We start from the raw sequence: 14,791 nt of genomic DNA, 5'->3' as shown, positions 1-14,791 counted from the left end.
ATTCTATAAATAAATTATATCAATACTATAAAAACAAAAATAAAAATAGATAAATACAATTAAATAAATATCATATACGCAACACACACACACACACACACACACACACACACACACACACACACACACACACACACACACACACACACACACACACACACACACACACACACACACACACACACACACACACACACACACACACACACAATCAAACTGAATCAACATTTAAGCAATCATTTTCTTCTGGGAACTCTCAATGAGAAAATAACATTTCTCTACAGCTCATTTCACAGAACTGATCAGTGAAAACAATTATAATTCATGAACATGTGGTTAGATGTTGTGCTAACTCACATGAGAAAAGAATAATGAATCATGCTGTTGTTCAGAGGATGGAATGAAGTCATAGTTACTTTGGCCAAGAGTCTGATGAACTAAAAGTTGTACATGAATTTTGATTAGAGTCTATAGAGCAACGTTCAGTTTCTCCTCACACACACACATCCTGTCTGTCGTTTCTATATGATAGTTAATATGCGAAGAGAAAGTGGAGAGCACTAGGTTTTGTCTGTCAGGTGGCACATGTTCTTTCGCACAGATCTCCAACCAATCTGGACATAAAGTCAATTACGCGAAAGGCCAAACGAGAGCTCGCTAAACCAGCGGAGAGAGCAAGAGAGAGACGGAAGAATTGTGAACTAACCAGACACAGATAAAAGTCTTCATATTGACACGGAATATTGACTCTCTAAATCATTTCCACTGAAAACTCTCTAAAGCGAACAGCTTTAGATGAACACATCTGCTCATATCAGAGTCTGACTCACTGCTATAAAGGTCATTGCTAAGATTGTAATCAGTTTATTGGTGAGATTTTGCCGATTGGACTCGAAGGCTAATTAGAGTGTGACGTCATTGATGAGTCATGAGCCCAAAGGGCATACTGCTGTTTTAGCATAAACCTCATTAGTGTGTCATTCATACTAAAGAACTTTTCAAAAAGGATTAAACAAAACACAAATATAGAATAACCTGTTAGTGTAATAATACATTTAAAAATTTTGAAAAATAGCATGCGAAGAAGCATTCAGTATGAAATGACGAGTAGTATAACTATAAGCAGAACTGAAATAAAGCTAAAATAAAATATATGAATTATACTTTTTTTCTTTTAAAGTGAACAATGGAAAGATGCCATTACAACTGACTAAAATATATAAGTTATATATTATAATATATAAGTACTAAAATCACTCAAACTAAAACGGACATAAAAATACACTTACATATTTAAAGAAATAAAAACTAATACTATAACCTAAAATAATTCTTATTATAAAACATAATTTGAAATATTACTGTAATAAATACTACAATAGTATAATAAAACTATAATAGTATATAAATAATACCTGAATAACACTGTCACATGAGCTCATTTTGCATACATTTAATTCAAAAGTGTTCCCATTTATTATCTTTCAAATTTGACATTATATATAAAGAAGAATATCTTTTGAAGATTTTGTTTTAACCCAATTCTATGTAAAATGTCTGATCTTTTGGTAGCAGTGTTATTTTAGTATCATCGAGGAACTATTTTAGGCCTGGTTTCACAGACAGGGTTTAGATTAAACCAGGATTAGACTTTAGTTCAACTAGGACATTTAAGTAGCTTTATAAACGTGCTTTAGAAGAATTACGTGTGTGCATCTTGAGACAAAACAATAGCACTGATATATTTAAAGATATATCAGTGCAAGTTGCTTTCCATTGAAACAGCTCAAACATGCATTTTAGTTTGAGACGAGGCTTAAAGGGTTGACCCTTTAAGCCTTGTCTATGAAAACGGGGATAGTTTTTGTATATTTTATTTTATTTCAAGTAACAAAAATGTTTTTATGGTTTTAGTTTTAGTTACAATAGTAACTCATGGTCCAAACGACTCTAGTATCGCTCTCGCACACTATCTCTTTTGTTTTCTCTCTCTGTCTCATTTTCTCTCTCTCACACACTTGATTTTTCTGTCTGCATCTGTCAATCTCCTTGTCTCCCCCCTCTTGCAAACGTGGCTGTTTTATTTCCAGCTGAATGATTTTCTGTCTGCGCAGCGATGAGCCTGCTGTGCTTTAAGGAACAGGAGAGGATGAGGATCAATGAAGCAGATGTAAACAGGCTGCACACAGAGGTCATTCCTCCAAAATACTACGAGACGTGGCCCTGTGTAATAGTCACGTGTAATAATGTCACGGCATTATATGCACAAAATATCAAACCAAGGAGAATTTACTCTAAAGAAAGGTTACAAAAGCACACATTTCTAACTAAATATTTCACAACAGAAGTTTGTTAGGCCATGTCAATTGATCAAATGCATTTAAAGATGTAAATTGCAGGTCTCTGTACTCAGATTTAACTTGAGTTCACTAAAACCATGTCAGTCAGCGATAAGTGAGCATGAGTATTTTGCAGCTACAACATCATTCTTCCCCAGTAAGAGCTTTCAATATAACAAGGTCTTCAATTACTGCAGTTATAATGGTCTTCACATATCTTGAAACTGACGCCTAATTCTCAGCTGGTAAGCATGTTGCTGTTCGTTGCGGTTGAGGGTACTATTGTCGTCTAATTAGCTTAACCGCCCCCAGAGGATGCTGATTGGATGGCTAACATTTGCCAAGAATTTAATGGGTTTGAAGTGAAACGTGAGGGAGATGTGCCTATAAAAAAATGAAGCCAAACGTTTTACCTCCTTGTGTATCAAAGTTGCTAGTTTATTTTGCACGTCACAGTGCATCTTTAATTTAAGGCTGTTGTGGAAAACTTTGGCAAACACTTTACTTAAAGCCTTTATACACAATGCATTATAAATGTATACATAATGTATGTTATAATGCATTATATCTTACCATAAATAATTGTTACCGAAGTAAAAATACATTATAATATTTGCAGATTCCTTGTTGCGTCTGAAATTGATTGTTTGTCATGTGTTTTAATGTATTATACTGTCTAAAGGTGTTTTCAATTTATAGATAAGAATTATAATGTATTATAACTGTGGTTACAATTATTCATGAGATCATACAATGCAATATAAGGTGCATTACAAGGCGTAAAATACATTCATAATGCATTATATAAAAAGGCTTTAAATAAAGTGTTACTAAACATTTTATATTACTTAACATGTAGGTTCATATGCCATTCAAAAGGTTGGGGTTGTTACGTTTTTTTTATTAATATCTTTTAAAAGAACTCTCTTATGCTCACCAATGCTGCATTTATTTAATAATAATAGAAAAATATAAAAAAAAATAACTGTTGTAAAATGTAATGTATTCCTGTTATGCAAAGCTCATTTTTCAGAATCATTACAAACATTTCTGATTATTATCAATGTTGAAAACTGATGTGATGATACATTTTTTTCAGGATTATTTGATGAATAGAGGGTTCAAAAGAACAGCAATTATTTGAAACAGAAATATTTTGTAGCATTATAAATGTCTTTACTGTCAGTTTTGATATTTAATGCATCCCTGGAGAACAAAAATATTCATTTCTTATACTAAGCCCAAACTTTTGAATTGTAGTGTGTTGTGCCATTTTTGTACATCTGAAAAAGTCTAAAGAGGACCATCACAAACCAACACATCAACTCGATGCTGAAACAAACAGCTTGAAACCAGTCTAAAAGGAAAAAAACTCTATTTACTGCTGATGTCAGAAAAGAAAAGTTGAGTTTGCTCTGGTAAGAATAACAACGACAATATACATTAAATGCAAATGGCACAGTACTGTGCATCTGGTTAAGTTGCATTGTGGTGGTTATTGAATAACATGCAGGTTTTTGCACTGAAATTCCACATGCAATCTTTCACTGTTCAGTCTTTCTAGCAACTCAAGCTGTTTCACACCTTATAATCTGTTATTTTCTGCTCCAAACAGTCCGAAATATCTGGAGTGTCCTTGAGGCTGTAAACATATGAGTCAGAGTCAAAGTGCTTTCTCTCCATCTTCCTCTTCCCCCTCGGCCCATTTATCCACATCTCGCTGTATGAGTCCTCCAGCTCTCACAGAAAGAACTACTCTTCTGTGTAATTGCTGACAGGTGTCACAGCCCTGCTTCCTGTTTACCACAACACCCGAATACCTCTATGGGGACGGATGATACATTTAGTGAACGGTGAGCAAAATGAACCCAATATATGAAAGTTCTAGTAAACTCAGTGAGGAAGAGATGGAGAATCATGACTAATTCATTTTAAAGAAGGACTGATAGCAAGAAACAGCTATGAAGTACAGAATGGAATACATGCGACTTGATATGCTGCACATTCATTTCAATGATTCGGTTAAAAAAAAGTTCTCTCGCATGGTCCCTGACATCCCCACATGGCATATTACAGGCCCTTAAACAGTCCATTAAAAAAACAGTTATTTTACAGTATTACTGTTTTTTTCTGTATGTTTAACCAAATAAGTGCAGTCTTGGTTAGCAGAAAATACTTCTTTCAAGAACATTACTGACCTCAAACTTTTAAACGGTAGTGTACCAAAAAGGTTAGCAACTTTTAATAAAATGCTACATAACATTTTTAACTGTAATCAGCTATTAAAGAAACTTTTTTTTGCCACATCAGTCAAATCCTTAGCTCACTTAAAATCCTGACTATCAGCTACAGTAACTGATCCACGGCTCGTTGTGAATTCGACATGCGCAAAAGAGACGGTTCTGTTTTTACGCAGTCCGATAAAAATGTGTCTAGAAAGATAACAATAACAACTAGAATGTACATTTCCAGAAGAAAAATGAAGTGGTGCTTGCAGTGGCAAAACTCGCCACTCGGTTGCTAGGGTGTGGTACATGATTGCATACGAGCACACGAACATGTCTGTATGATGTTCTGGTGCTGAGATATGGCTTATTAATGTCTTCAGGTGGTTGCTAGGCGGTTGCTAGGGTTTTCTGGGTGGTTGCTATGGAGTTGCTAGGCGGTTGCTATGGTGTTCTGGGTGGTTGCTAGGTGGTTGCTAGGGTGTTCTGGGTGGTTGCTATGGTGTTGCTAGGCGGTTGCTAGGGTATTCTTGATGGTTGCTAGAACATTGCTATGTGGTTGCTAGGGTGTTCAGGGTGGTTGCTATGATGTTGCAAGGTGGTTTCTGGGGTGTTCTGGGTGATTGATAGGGCTTTGCTAGGGTATTCTGGATGGTTGCTAGGGCATTGCTAGGGTGTTCTGGGTGGTTGCTATGGTGTTGCTAGTGTATTCTGGGTGGTGCTAGGCAGTTGCTAGGGTGTTCTGGGTGGTTGCTATGGTGTTGCTAGGCAGTTGGTAGGGTATTCTGGGTGGTTGCTAGGGTGTTGCTTGGGTATTCTGGGTGGTTGCTAGGGCGTTGCTAGGGCGTTGCTAGGGTATTCTGGGTGGTTGCTTGGGCATTTTTAGGTGGTTGCTAGGGTATTCTGGGTGGTTGCTAGGGCATTGCTAGGCGGTTGCTAGGGTATTGTGGGTGGTTGCTAGGCGGTTGCTAGGGTATTCTGGATGGTTGCTAGGGTGTTGCTTGGTGGTTGCCAGGGTGTCCTGGTTGGTTGCTATGGTGTTGCTAGGCGGTTGCTAGGTTGTTCTGGGTGGTTGCTATGTTGTTGCTAGGCGGTTGCTAGGGTATTCTGGTTGTTGCTAGGCAGTTGCTAGGGTATTCTGGGTGGTTGCTAGCATGAGTCAAAAGAGGCAACACCACATCTCTATACAATGTTCTGATGCAGAGATATAGGTTTTGAAAAATGGTTGCTAGGGTACTCTGTTTGGTTGCTAGGGAAGTGGCTAGGCAGCTGCCAGTCATGAAACTCCAAAGGCTGCTTGTCAGTATGAATGATATAAACCAACTCCCATGCCTCTGTGAAATTTAGAATGGAAGATATTCCTATTTGGATTTTGGTTGCTAAGGTGCTCGACAATGGTTGCTAGGGAGGGGCTAGGAAGTGTTGAGGTGATTCATGATTGGCTGTTTGCTGCCCCAAGTCAAACGAGACCACCCTTGTGTTTCTATGACAGTTCTATCCGGAGATATTCCTTTGATCTCTTTCAATGGAAGTCTATGGAACTTGTTGCTAAGGTGCTCTAAATGGTTGCTAGGGGGTGGCTTAATAGCTTCATAATGATCCTCTGAGACTGCTTGCTCATCTGAGTAAAATGAGCCTGCCCCCTTGTCTCTATGACACTGTGATCCAGAGCTATGTTCAATACAAAATCCCTATGCAATGTGCAATGTCCTACACCATAGTAAGTCAATGGGGCAACTTTGAGCAGCTCCTGCCCCCCAGGGCTGCAACTTTTACCCCATTGTGAGGTATGTTCTTACACAGCCTGCCAGCCTCTTCAATTCTAGTGACCCACTCATTTCTGCGAAATTCTCGCTCAGAGCTACGAGTGGTCAAAGTTCGTCTCAATGTTAAGTCTAGGGGATTTTTCGGACGCTTTTTTGCCCGTGGGGCAAACATCGTACACCCAATCGCTTACAAAAGTCATAGCACACCTCACCTCAATAGGCCGCACGATTTGATGCCTCACTCAGGGGTCTGTGACAAACTTTGCGGGAGGAGATACGCGCCAAACTTTTGTGTGGAGTAATAATAAGAAGAACTAGAATGTACATTTCCAGAAGAAAATGTGAAGTGGTGCTTGCAGTGGCAAAACTCGCCACTCGGTTGCTAGGGCGTTGTTAGGCGGTTGCCAGGGTATTCTGGGTGGTTGCTATGGTGTTGCTAGGCGGTTGCTAGGGTGTTCTGGGTGGTTGCTAGGGTGTTGCTAGGGTAGTTGCTATGGTGTTGCTAGGAGGTTGCTAGGGTACTCTGGGTGGTTGCTAGGGTGTTGCTAGGCGGTTGCTATGGTGTTCTGGGTGGTTGCAATGGTGTTGCTAGGCGGTTGCTAGGGTATTCTGGGTGGTTGCTAGGCAGTTGCTAGAGTGTTCTGGGTGGTTGCTAGGGTGTTGCTAGGCGGTTGCTAGGGTATTCTGGGTGGTTGCTATGGTGTTGCTAGGTGGTTGCTAGGGTGTTCTGGTGGTTGCTAGGGTGTTCTGGGTGTTTGCTAGGGCGTTTCTAGGCAGTTGCTAGGGTGTTCTGGGTGGTTGCTAGGCGGTTGCTAGGGTGTTCTGGGTGGTTGCTAGGGGGTTGCTAGGGGGTTGCTAGGTGGTTGCTAGGGTGTTTTGGGTGGTTGCTAGGGTGTTGCTAGGCGGTCGCTAGGGTGTTCTGGGTGGTTGCTAGGGTGTTGCTAGGCGGTTGCTAGGGTGTTCTGGGTGGTTGCTAGGGTGTTGCTAGGCGGTTGCTAGGGTGTTCTGAGTGGTTGCTAGGGTGTTGCTAGGTGGTTGCTAGGGTATTCTGGGTGGTTGCTAGGGTGTTGCTAGGCGGTTGCTAGGGTGTTCTGGGTGGTTGCTAGGGTGTTGCTAGGCGGTTGCTAGGGTGTTCAGAGTGGTTGCTAGGGTGTTGCTAGGTGGTTGCTAGGGTATTCTGGGTGGTTGCTAGGGTGTTGCTAGGCGGTTGCTAGGGTATTCTGGGTGGTTGCTATGGTGTTGCTAGGTGGTTGCTAGGGTGTTTTGGGTGGTTGCTAGGGTGTTTTAGGTGGTTGCTATGGTATTCTGGATGGTTGCTATGGTGTTACAAGGTGGTTGGTAGTGTTCACATTTGGTTACTATAGAGTTTTTATAATGTTCATGGCATAATTTAGCACTTAGCTAATCAATATTAGCATGTAGCTATTCACAGCTAGCATGTTTAGCATGTTGAAAGTCCTGTGTGCTAGCATGAGTCAAAAGACCCAACCCCCATCTCTATACGATGTTCTGATGCAGAGATGTAGGTCTTGCAAAATGGTTGCTAGGGTACTCTGTTTGGTTGCTAGGGAGTGGCTTGGCAGCTGCCAATGATGAAACTCCAAAGGCTGCTTGTCAGTATGAATGATATAAACCAACCCCCATCTCTATACGATGTTCTGATATAGAGATGTAGGTCTTGCAAAATGGTTGCTAGGGTACTCTGTTTGGTTGCTAGGGAGTGGCTTGGCAGCTGCCAATCATGAAACTCCAAAGGCTGCTTGTCAGTATGAATGATATAAACCAACTCCCATGCCTCTGTGACATTCAGAATGGACGATATTCCTCTTTGGATTTTGGTTGCTAAGGTGCTCGACAATGGTTGCTAGGGCGTGGCTAGGAAGTGTTGAGGTGATTCATGATTGGCTGTTTGCTGCCCCGAGTCAAACGAGACCACCCTCATGTTTCTATGACAATTCAGTCCAGAGATATCCCTTCGATCTCTTTCAATGGAAGTCTATGGGAGTTGTTGCTAAGGTGCTCTAAATGGTTGCTAGGGCGTGGCTTGATAGCTTCACAATGATCCTGAGAGACTGATTGGTTGTCTGAGTAAAATGAGCCCGCCCCCTTGTCTCTATGACACTGTGATCCAGAGTTATGTTCAATATAAAAGCAGTTTCTATGGTGTAGGACGGCCCATTTCATGGGCCGTCCTACACCATAGTAAGTCAATGGGGAAACTTTGGGCAGCTCCTGCCCCCCAGGGGTGCAACTTTTACCCCATTGTGTGGTATGTTCTTACAGAGCCTGTCAGCCTCTTCAAATGTGGTAAATTACACGTTTCTGCGACATCCTCGTTCCGACCTACGACTCGTCAAAGTTTGACGCAATGTTAAGTCTATGGGATTTTTCGGTCGGTTTTTCGCCCCTGGGGCGAACATCGTACCCCCCGATCCCTTATAAAAGTCATAGCACACCATTCCCGAACAGGCCGCACGTTTTGACGCCTCATTCGTGGGTCTGTGACAAAAACTGCAGGAGGAGTAGCGCGTCAAAAAGTGGCCAGAAGAATAATAATAAGAAAAAGAATAATAAGTATGGACAATAACAATAGTGTTGCCTTGCTTTCAGCAAGCACCACTAAAAAAAACAATAAGTATGGACAATAACAATAGTGTTGCCTTGCTTTCAGCAAGCACCACTAACTAGAATGTACATTTCCAGAAGAAAATGTGAAGTGGTGCTTGCAGTGGCAAAACTCACCTCTCGGTTGCTAGGGTGTGGTACATGATTGCATACGAGCCAACAAACATGTCTGCACTATGTTATGGTGCTGAGATATGGCTTATTCATGTTGTGCAGGTGGTTGCTAGGGCGTTGCTAAGGTGTTCTGAGTGGTTGCTAGGGTGTTTTGGGTGGTTGCTAGGGTATTCTGGGTGGTTGCTAGGGTGTTCTGGTTGGTTGCTAAGGTATTTTGGGTGGTTGCTAGGGCGTTGCGAGGGTGTTCTGGGTGGTTGCTAGGTGATTGCTAAGGTGTTCTGGGTGGTTGCTATGGTGTTGCTAGGCGGTTGCTAGGGTATTCTGGGTGGTTGCTAGGGCGTTGCTGGGTGGTTGCTAGGGTATTCTGGGTGGTTGCTAGGGCGTTACTAGGTGGTTGCTAGGGTGTTCTGGGTGGTTGCTAGGTGGTTGCTAGGGTATTCTGGGTGGTTGCTATGGTGTTGCTGGGCAGTTGCTAGTGTATTCTGGGTGGTTGCTAGGGCATTGCTAGGTGGTTGCTAGGGTGTTGCTAGGTGGTTGCTAAGGTGTTCTGGGTGGTTGCTATGGTGTTGCTAGGTGGTTGCTAGGGTGTTCTGGGTGGTTGCTTGGCGGTTGCTATGGTATTCTGAGTGGTTGCAATGGTGTTGCTAGGTGATTGCTAGGGTGTTCTGGATGGTTCCTATGGTGTTACTAGGTGGTTGGTAGTTTTCACAGATGTTTACTGTTGGAGTTCTTAGCATATTTTGGTATGATTTAGCACTTACCTAATTGCTATTAGCATGTAGCTATTCACAGCTAGCATGTGTAGCATGTTGGAAGTCCTGTTTGCTAGCATGGGTCAAAAGAACCAACCTCCATCTCTATACGATGTTCTGATGCAGAGATATATGTTTTGCAAAATGGTTGCTAGGGTACTCTGTTTGGTTTCTAGGGAGTGGCTTGCAGCTGCCAATCATGAAACTCCAAAGACCGATTGTCAGTGTGAATGATATAAACCAACTCACATGCCTCTGTGACATTTAGAATGGAAGATATCCCTATTTGGATTTTGGTTGCTAAGGTGCTTGACAATGGTTGCTAGGGAGGGGCTAAGAAGTGTTGACATGATTCATGATTGGCTGTTTGCTGCCCCGAGTCAAACTTGTGTTAACCCCATCTCATTATGATGTTCTGATGCAGAGATATAGGTCTTGCAAAATGGTTGTTAGGGTACTCTGTTTGGTTGCTAGGGAGTGGGTTGGCAGCTGCCAGTCATTAAAGTCCAAAGGTCGCTTGCCAGTATGAATGATATAAACCAACTCCCATGTCTCTGTGACATTCAGAATGGAAGATATCCCTCTATAGATTTTAGTTGCTACGGTGCTCGACAATGGTTGCTAGGGAGGGGCTAGGAAGTGTTGAGGGTATTCATGATTGGCAGTGTGCTGCCCCGAGTCAAACGAGACCACCCTTGTGTTTCTATGACACATCTATCCGGAGATATTCTTTTGACCTCTTTCAATGGAAGTCTATGTAACTTGTTGCTAAGGTGCTCTAAATGGTTGCTAGGGCGTGGCTTAATAGCTTCACAATGATCCTGAGAGACTGATTAGTCATCTGAGTAAAATGAGCCCGCCCCCTTGTCTCTATGACACTGTGATCCAGAGCTATGTTCAATACAAAATCCCTATGCAATGTGTAGGACGGCCCATGAAAGGCCTCGTGCCTATGACCTACAATTGCTAAGGTGCAGTAATTGGTTGCTAGGGTGAGGCTATGAAGATTTTAGACCATTACTTATTGGCTGCTTGATAATATAAATCCTCTGAGGGAGAGAGAGAGGGAGAGAAACGCAGGGGTGTCAGGCACTTTGTGTCTGTGTGTGTGAAAAAGTCGGTTGGGATTTGAATTTCTGAACATTCCGCAATGTTAAGTCAATGGGATTTTTTTGGCCGCTTTTTCGTCCGCTGTGCGAACATCGTACACCCGATCGCTTAGAAAAGTCATAGCACACCTCTCCTCAATGAGCCGGTCGATTTGACGCCTCACTCAGGGGTCTGTGACACTATTAACACATTAATTTCAGGGGCCGTTCACACCATAGTAAGTCAATGGGGCAACAGGGGTGCAACTTTTACCCCATTGTGAGGTATGTTCTTACAGAGCCTGCCAGCCTCTTCAATTGTAGAGACCCACACATTTCTGCGAAATTCTCACTCAGAGATACGAGTGGTCAAAGTTTGTCTCAATGTTAAGTCTATGGGATTTTTCGGCCGCTTTTTTGCCCGTGGGGCAAACACCGTACACCCGATCGCTTATAAAAGTCATAGAACACCTCTCGTGGGTCTGTGACAAAAGCTGCGGGACTAGTTACGCGCCAAACTGTTGTGTGGAATAATAATAAGAAAAATAATAAGTATGGAGAAGAACACTAGTGTTGCCTTGCCTTTGGCAAGCACCACTAACTAGAATGTACATTTCCAGAAGAAAATGTGAAGTGGTGCTTGCAGTGGCAAAACTAACCTCTCGGTTGCTAGGGTGTGGTACATGATTGCATACAAGCCAACAAACATGTCTGCACTATGTTCTGGTGCTGAGATATGACTTATTCATGTTGTGCAGGTGGTTGCTAGGGCGTTGCTAAGGTGTTCTGAGTGGTTGCAAGGGTGTTTTGGGTGGTTGCTAGGGTATTCTGGGTGGTTGCTAGGGTGTTCTGGTTGGTTGCTAGGGTATGTTGGGTGGTTGCTAGGGCGTTGCGAGGGTGTTCTGTGTGGTTGCTAGGTGGTTGCTAGGGTGTTCTGGGTGGTTGCTATGGTGTTGCTAGGCGGTTGCTATGGTATTCTCGGTGGTTGCTAGGGCATTGCTAGGCGGTTGCTAGGGTATTCTGGGTGGTTGCTAGGGCGTTGCTAGGTGGTTGCTAGGGTGTTCTGGGTGGTTGCTAGGGCGTTGCTAGGTGGTTGCTAAGGTGTTCTGGGTGGTTGCTATGGTGTTGTTAGGTGGTTGCTAGGGTGTTCTGGGCGGTTGCTAGGCGTTTGCTAGGGTATTCTGAGTGGTTGCTATGGTGTTGCTAGGGTATTCTGGATGGTTGCTATGGTGTTACTAGGTGGTTGGTAGTTGTCACAGATGTTTACTGTTGGAGTTCTTAGCATATTTTGGTATGATTTAGCACTTACCTAATTGCTATTAGCATGTAGCTATTCACAGCTAGCATGTGTAGCATGTTGGAAGTCCTGTTTACATTCAGAATGGAAGATATCCCTCTATGGATTTTTGTTGCTAAGGTGCTCGACAATGGTTGCTAGGGAGGGGCTACGTAGTATTGAGGTGATTCATTATTGGTTGTTTATTGCCCCGAGTCAAACGAGTCCACCCTTGTGTTTCTATGACAATTCTATCTGGAGATCTCCTTTTGATCTCTTTCAATAGAAGTCTATGGAACTTGTTGCTAAGGTGCTCTAAATGGTTGCTAGGGCGTTGCTTAATAGCTCCACAATGATCCTGAGAGACTGATTGGTCATCTGAGTAAAATGAGCCCGTCCCCTTGTCTCTATGACACTGTGATCCAGAGCTATGTTCAATACAAAATCCCTATGCAATGTGTAGAACGGCCAATGAAACGGTCCTACACCATAGTAAGTCAATGGGGCAACTTTGAGCAGCTCCTGACCCCCAACTTTTGGTGCAACTTTTACCCCATTGTGAGGTATGTTCTTAAAGAGCCTGTCAGCCTCTTCAAATGTGGCAAATCACACGTTTCTGTGAAATCTGATTTCTGAGCTATGACTCGTCAAAGTTTGTTGCAATGTTAAGTCTATGGGATTTTTTTGGGCGCTTTTTTGCCCCTGGGGCAATTACCGTACCCCCGATCTCTTAGAAAAGATGTAGCACGCGCCAAACTTTGTCCAGAATAATAAGAATAATAATAATAATAATAAGTATACAGAAGAACACTAGTGATGCCTTGCCTTTGGCAAGCACCACTAATAATAATAATAAGTACACAGAAGAACACTAGTGATGCCTTGCCTTTGGCAAGCACCACTAATAAGTATGCACAATAACAATAGTGATGCCTTGCCTTTGGCAAGCACCACTAATAAGTATGCAAGAGAACACTAGTGATGCCTTGCCTTTGGCAACCACAACTAATTATATTGTTTCCTGCTCATCTTTTGATTTAATTGGAAGGTCAAGTCAAACACATTGCATTACATCTCTTACCAAAGTTTTCGTCATCTTTGCGGTCATGTAGAGCGATTCGCTCCAGGCATCTCTCCTCCTCGCGCTTGATGACACATTTGGAGACCTCAGAATGTATGGGCCACATCTGGAACAACAAAGTTAAAAAAAAAATTATAAAATAAAAAAACAGAACAACACAAGAGCAATACCAACGAACAGCAGCAGTGGAGAGGATGAATTCACGCCAAAAAGAAAAGAAAAAGAAAAAGAATGTTTCCACAAACCGTGTGCCTGCATATACAGTAAACATATCCAGAACAATCTGTGCTGGTTCAGACTATTTACTCTGGGGGTAAATAAAAAAATAAAACTAACTTTTACATACTTTATCTTTTGTGTTATTTCTGTCTCTGCCATATAGGGTTTGATACTGGGTTGGATTGAATATCCATCTCTGTAAAAATCCAGATAAAACAGGTCATTTTACATGCTTTCTGGCTGGTCTAAATGGTTGTAGGTGGATCAAGCTGGTTAGAGCTTGTCCTAGACCACTGAGAACCAGTTACTATTTTTCAAAAGACAGTTTAAGCTGGTATGACCTGGTTTGTTATCACTGTCCAAACCACATCTTACCAAATATCCTTTTGTTACCAACAAAAAGACATGGAGTAACAATGATGTTTGTGATATTATACCTCTTGATCAGAAAGCAAAAATATAATTGGTCTAAATTGTAAAGCAATGTGTGCAGCTGAGGTTTCTGGTGCCAAACTCTTGTAGTATGCATATAAAAACAATGATTTGTCTGTAGTTGGATGTGAATTATACAGCATTTTATATTTGATGGGGGTCAATTTAAATGAGTTTGAAGTTTATTTGCTGGTTGTACAAGCACATCAAGTACGAGTGCATAGGACTTTTTGAGCAAAGCTCTTAGAGTCAGCAGTAAAATAAATAAATAGCCTAATAAATAGAGCTATTAAGACTATACACACAATAAAAAAAAGTACAGTACACACACTATAGACATACATTTAAAACACACTATAAAACACTTACTTCCATACAAGAATATTGCACATTTTGCTAATTTAAATCTATAATAAAGTTCCAAATAAATTGATGTAACTGTCCATTGAACTTAATGGAAAGCACTTGACCAGCCAACTGTTGCCATGGTTACCTCCTACTGCAACTGAGTGAAAATACATGCTCTGAGTAACTTGTAATCTTGTGGTTACTCAAACGTCATTCTGTGAAAATCCTAACATTTCGACTGTAATGTGTAGCTATAGGGGTGGGCGATATGACGAAAATCTTATATCACGATATGAGTAATTTTATTTCACAATAACTGAAGACAAGTAAACAGTCAGTGATAAAATAAGAACTGAGAAACAAATGACAAGAAATAGGACAAAACTACAATAGAACAAAGACACAATTAAAATAGACCTACCTGAAAAACTTTAAGCACTAGACATAAAAACTACATACTACATGAATTGTATAATGTAATTAAATGCACAAAAACACACTGCCGTCAAGTCTAGTTTTGAGTTTT

At 41.5% G+C, this 14,791-nt stretch overlaps 1 protein-coding gene across 4 annotated transcripts in view; it reads right to left on the bottom strand.

Annotated features, from left to right (window-relative positions):
- adcyap1r1a (adenylate cyclase activating polypeptide 1a (pituitary) receptor type I) overlaps positions 1-14,791 on the bottom strand; it is a 52,901-nt gene that overhangs the window by 21,294 nt on the left and 16,816 nt on the right. For all 4 annotated transcript variants that reach the window (XM_077222430.1, XM_077222427.1, XM_077222428.1 and 1 more), the window contains exon 3: positions 13,267-13,372. In XM_077222430.1, coding sequence (XP_077078545.1) covers positions 13,267-13,372 — 106 coding nt within the window. The remainder of the gene's footprint in view (positions 1-13,266; positions 13,373-14,791) is intronic.

This window comes from Siphateles boraxobius, unplaced genomic scaffold, assembly GCF_051911475.1.
Source record: "Siphateles boraxobius isolate OS27281-9 unplaced genomic scaffold, OSU_SipBor_1 86, whole genome shotgun sequence".
NCBI classification, from domain to species: Eukaryota; Metazoa; Chordata; class Actinopteri; order Cypriniformes; family Leuciscidae; genus Siphateles; species Siphateles boraxobius.
This window is presented reverse-complemented; position numbering and strand designations above follow the sequence as displayed.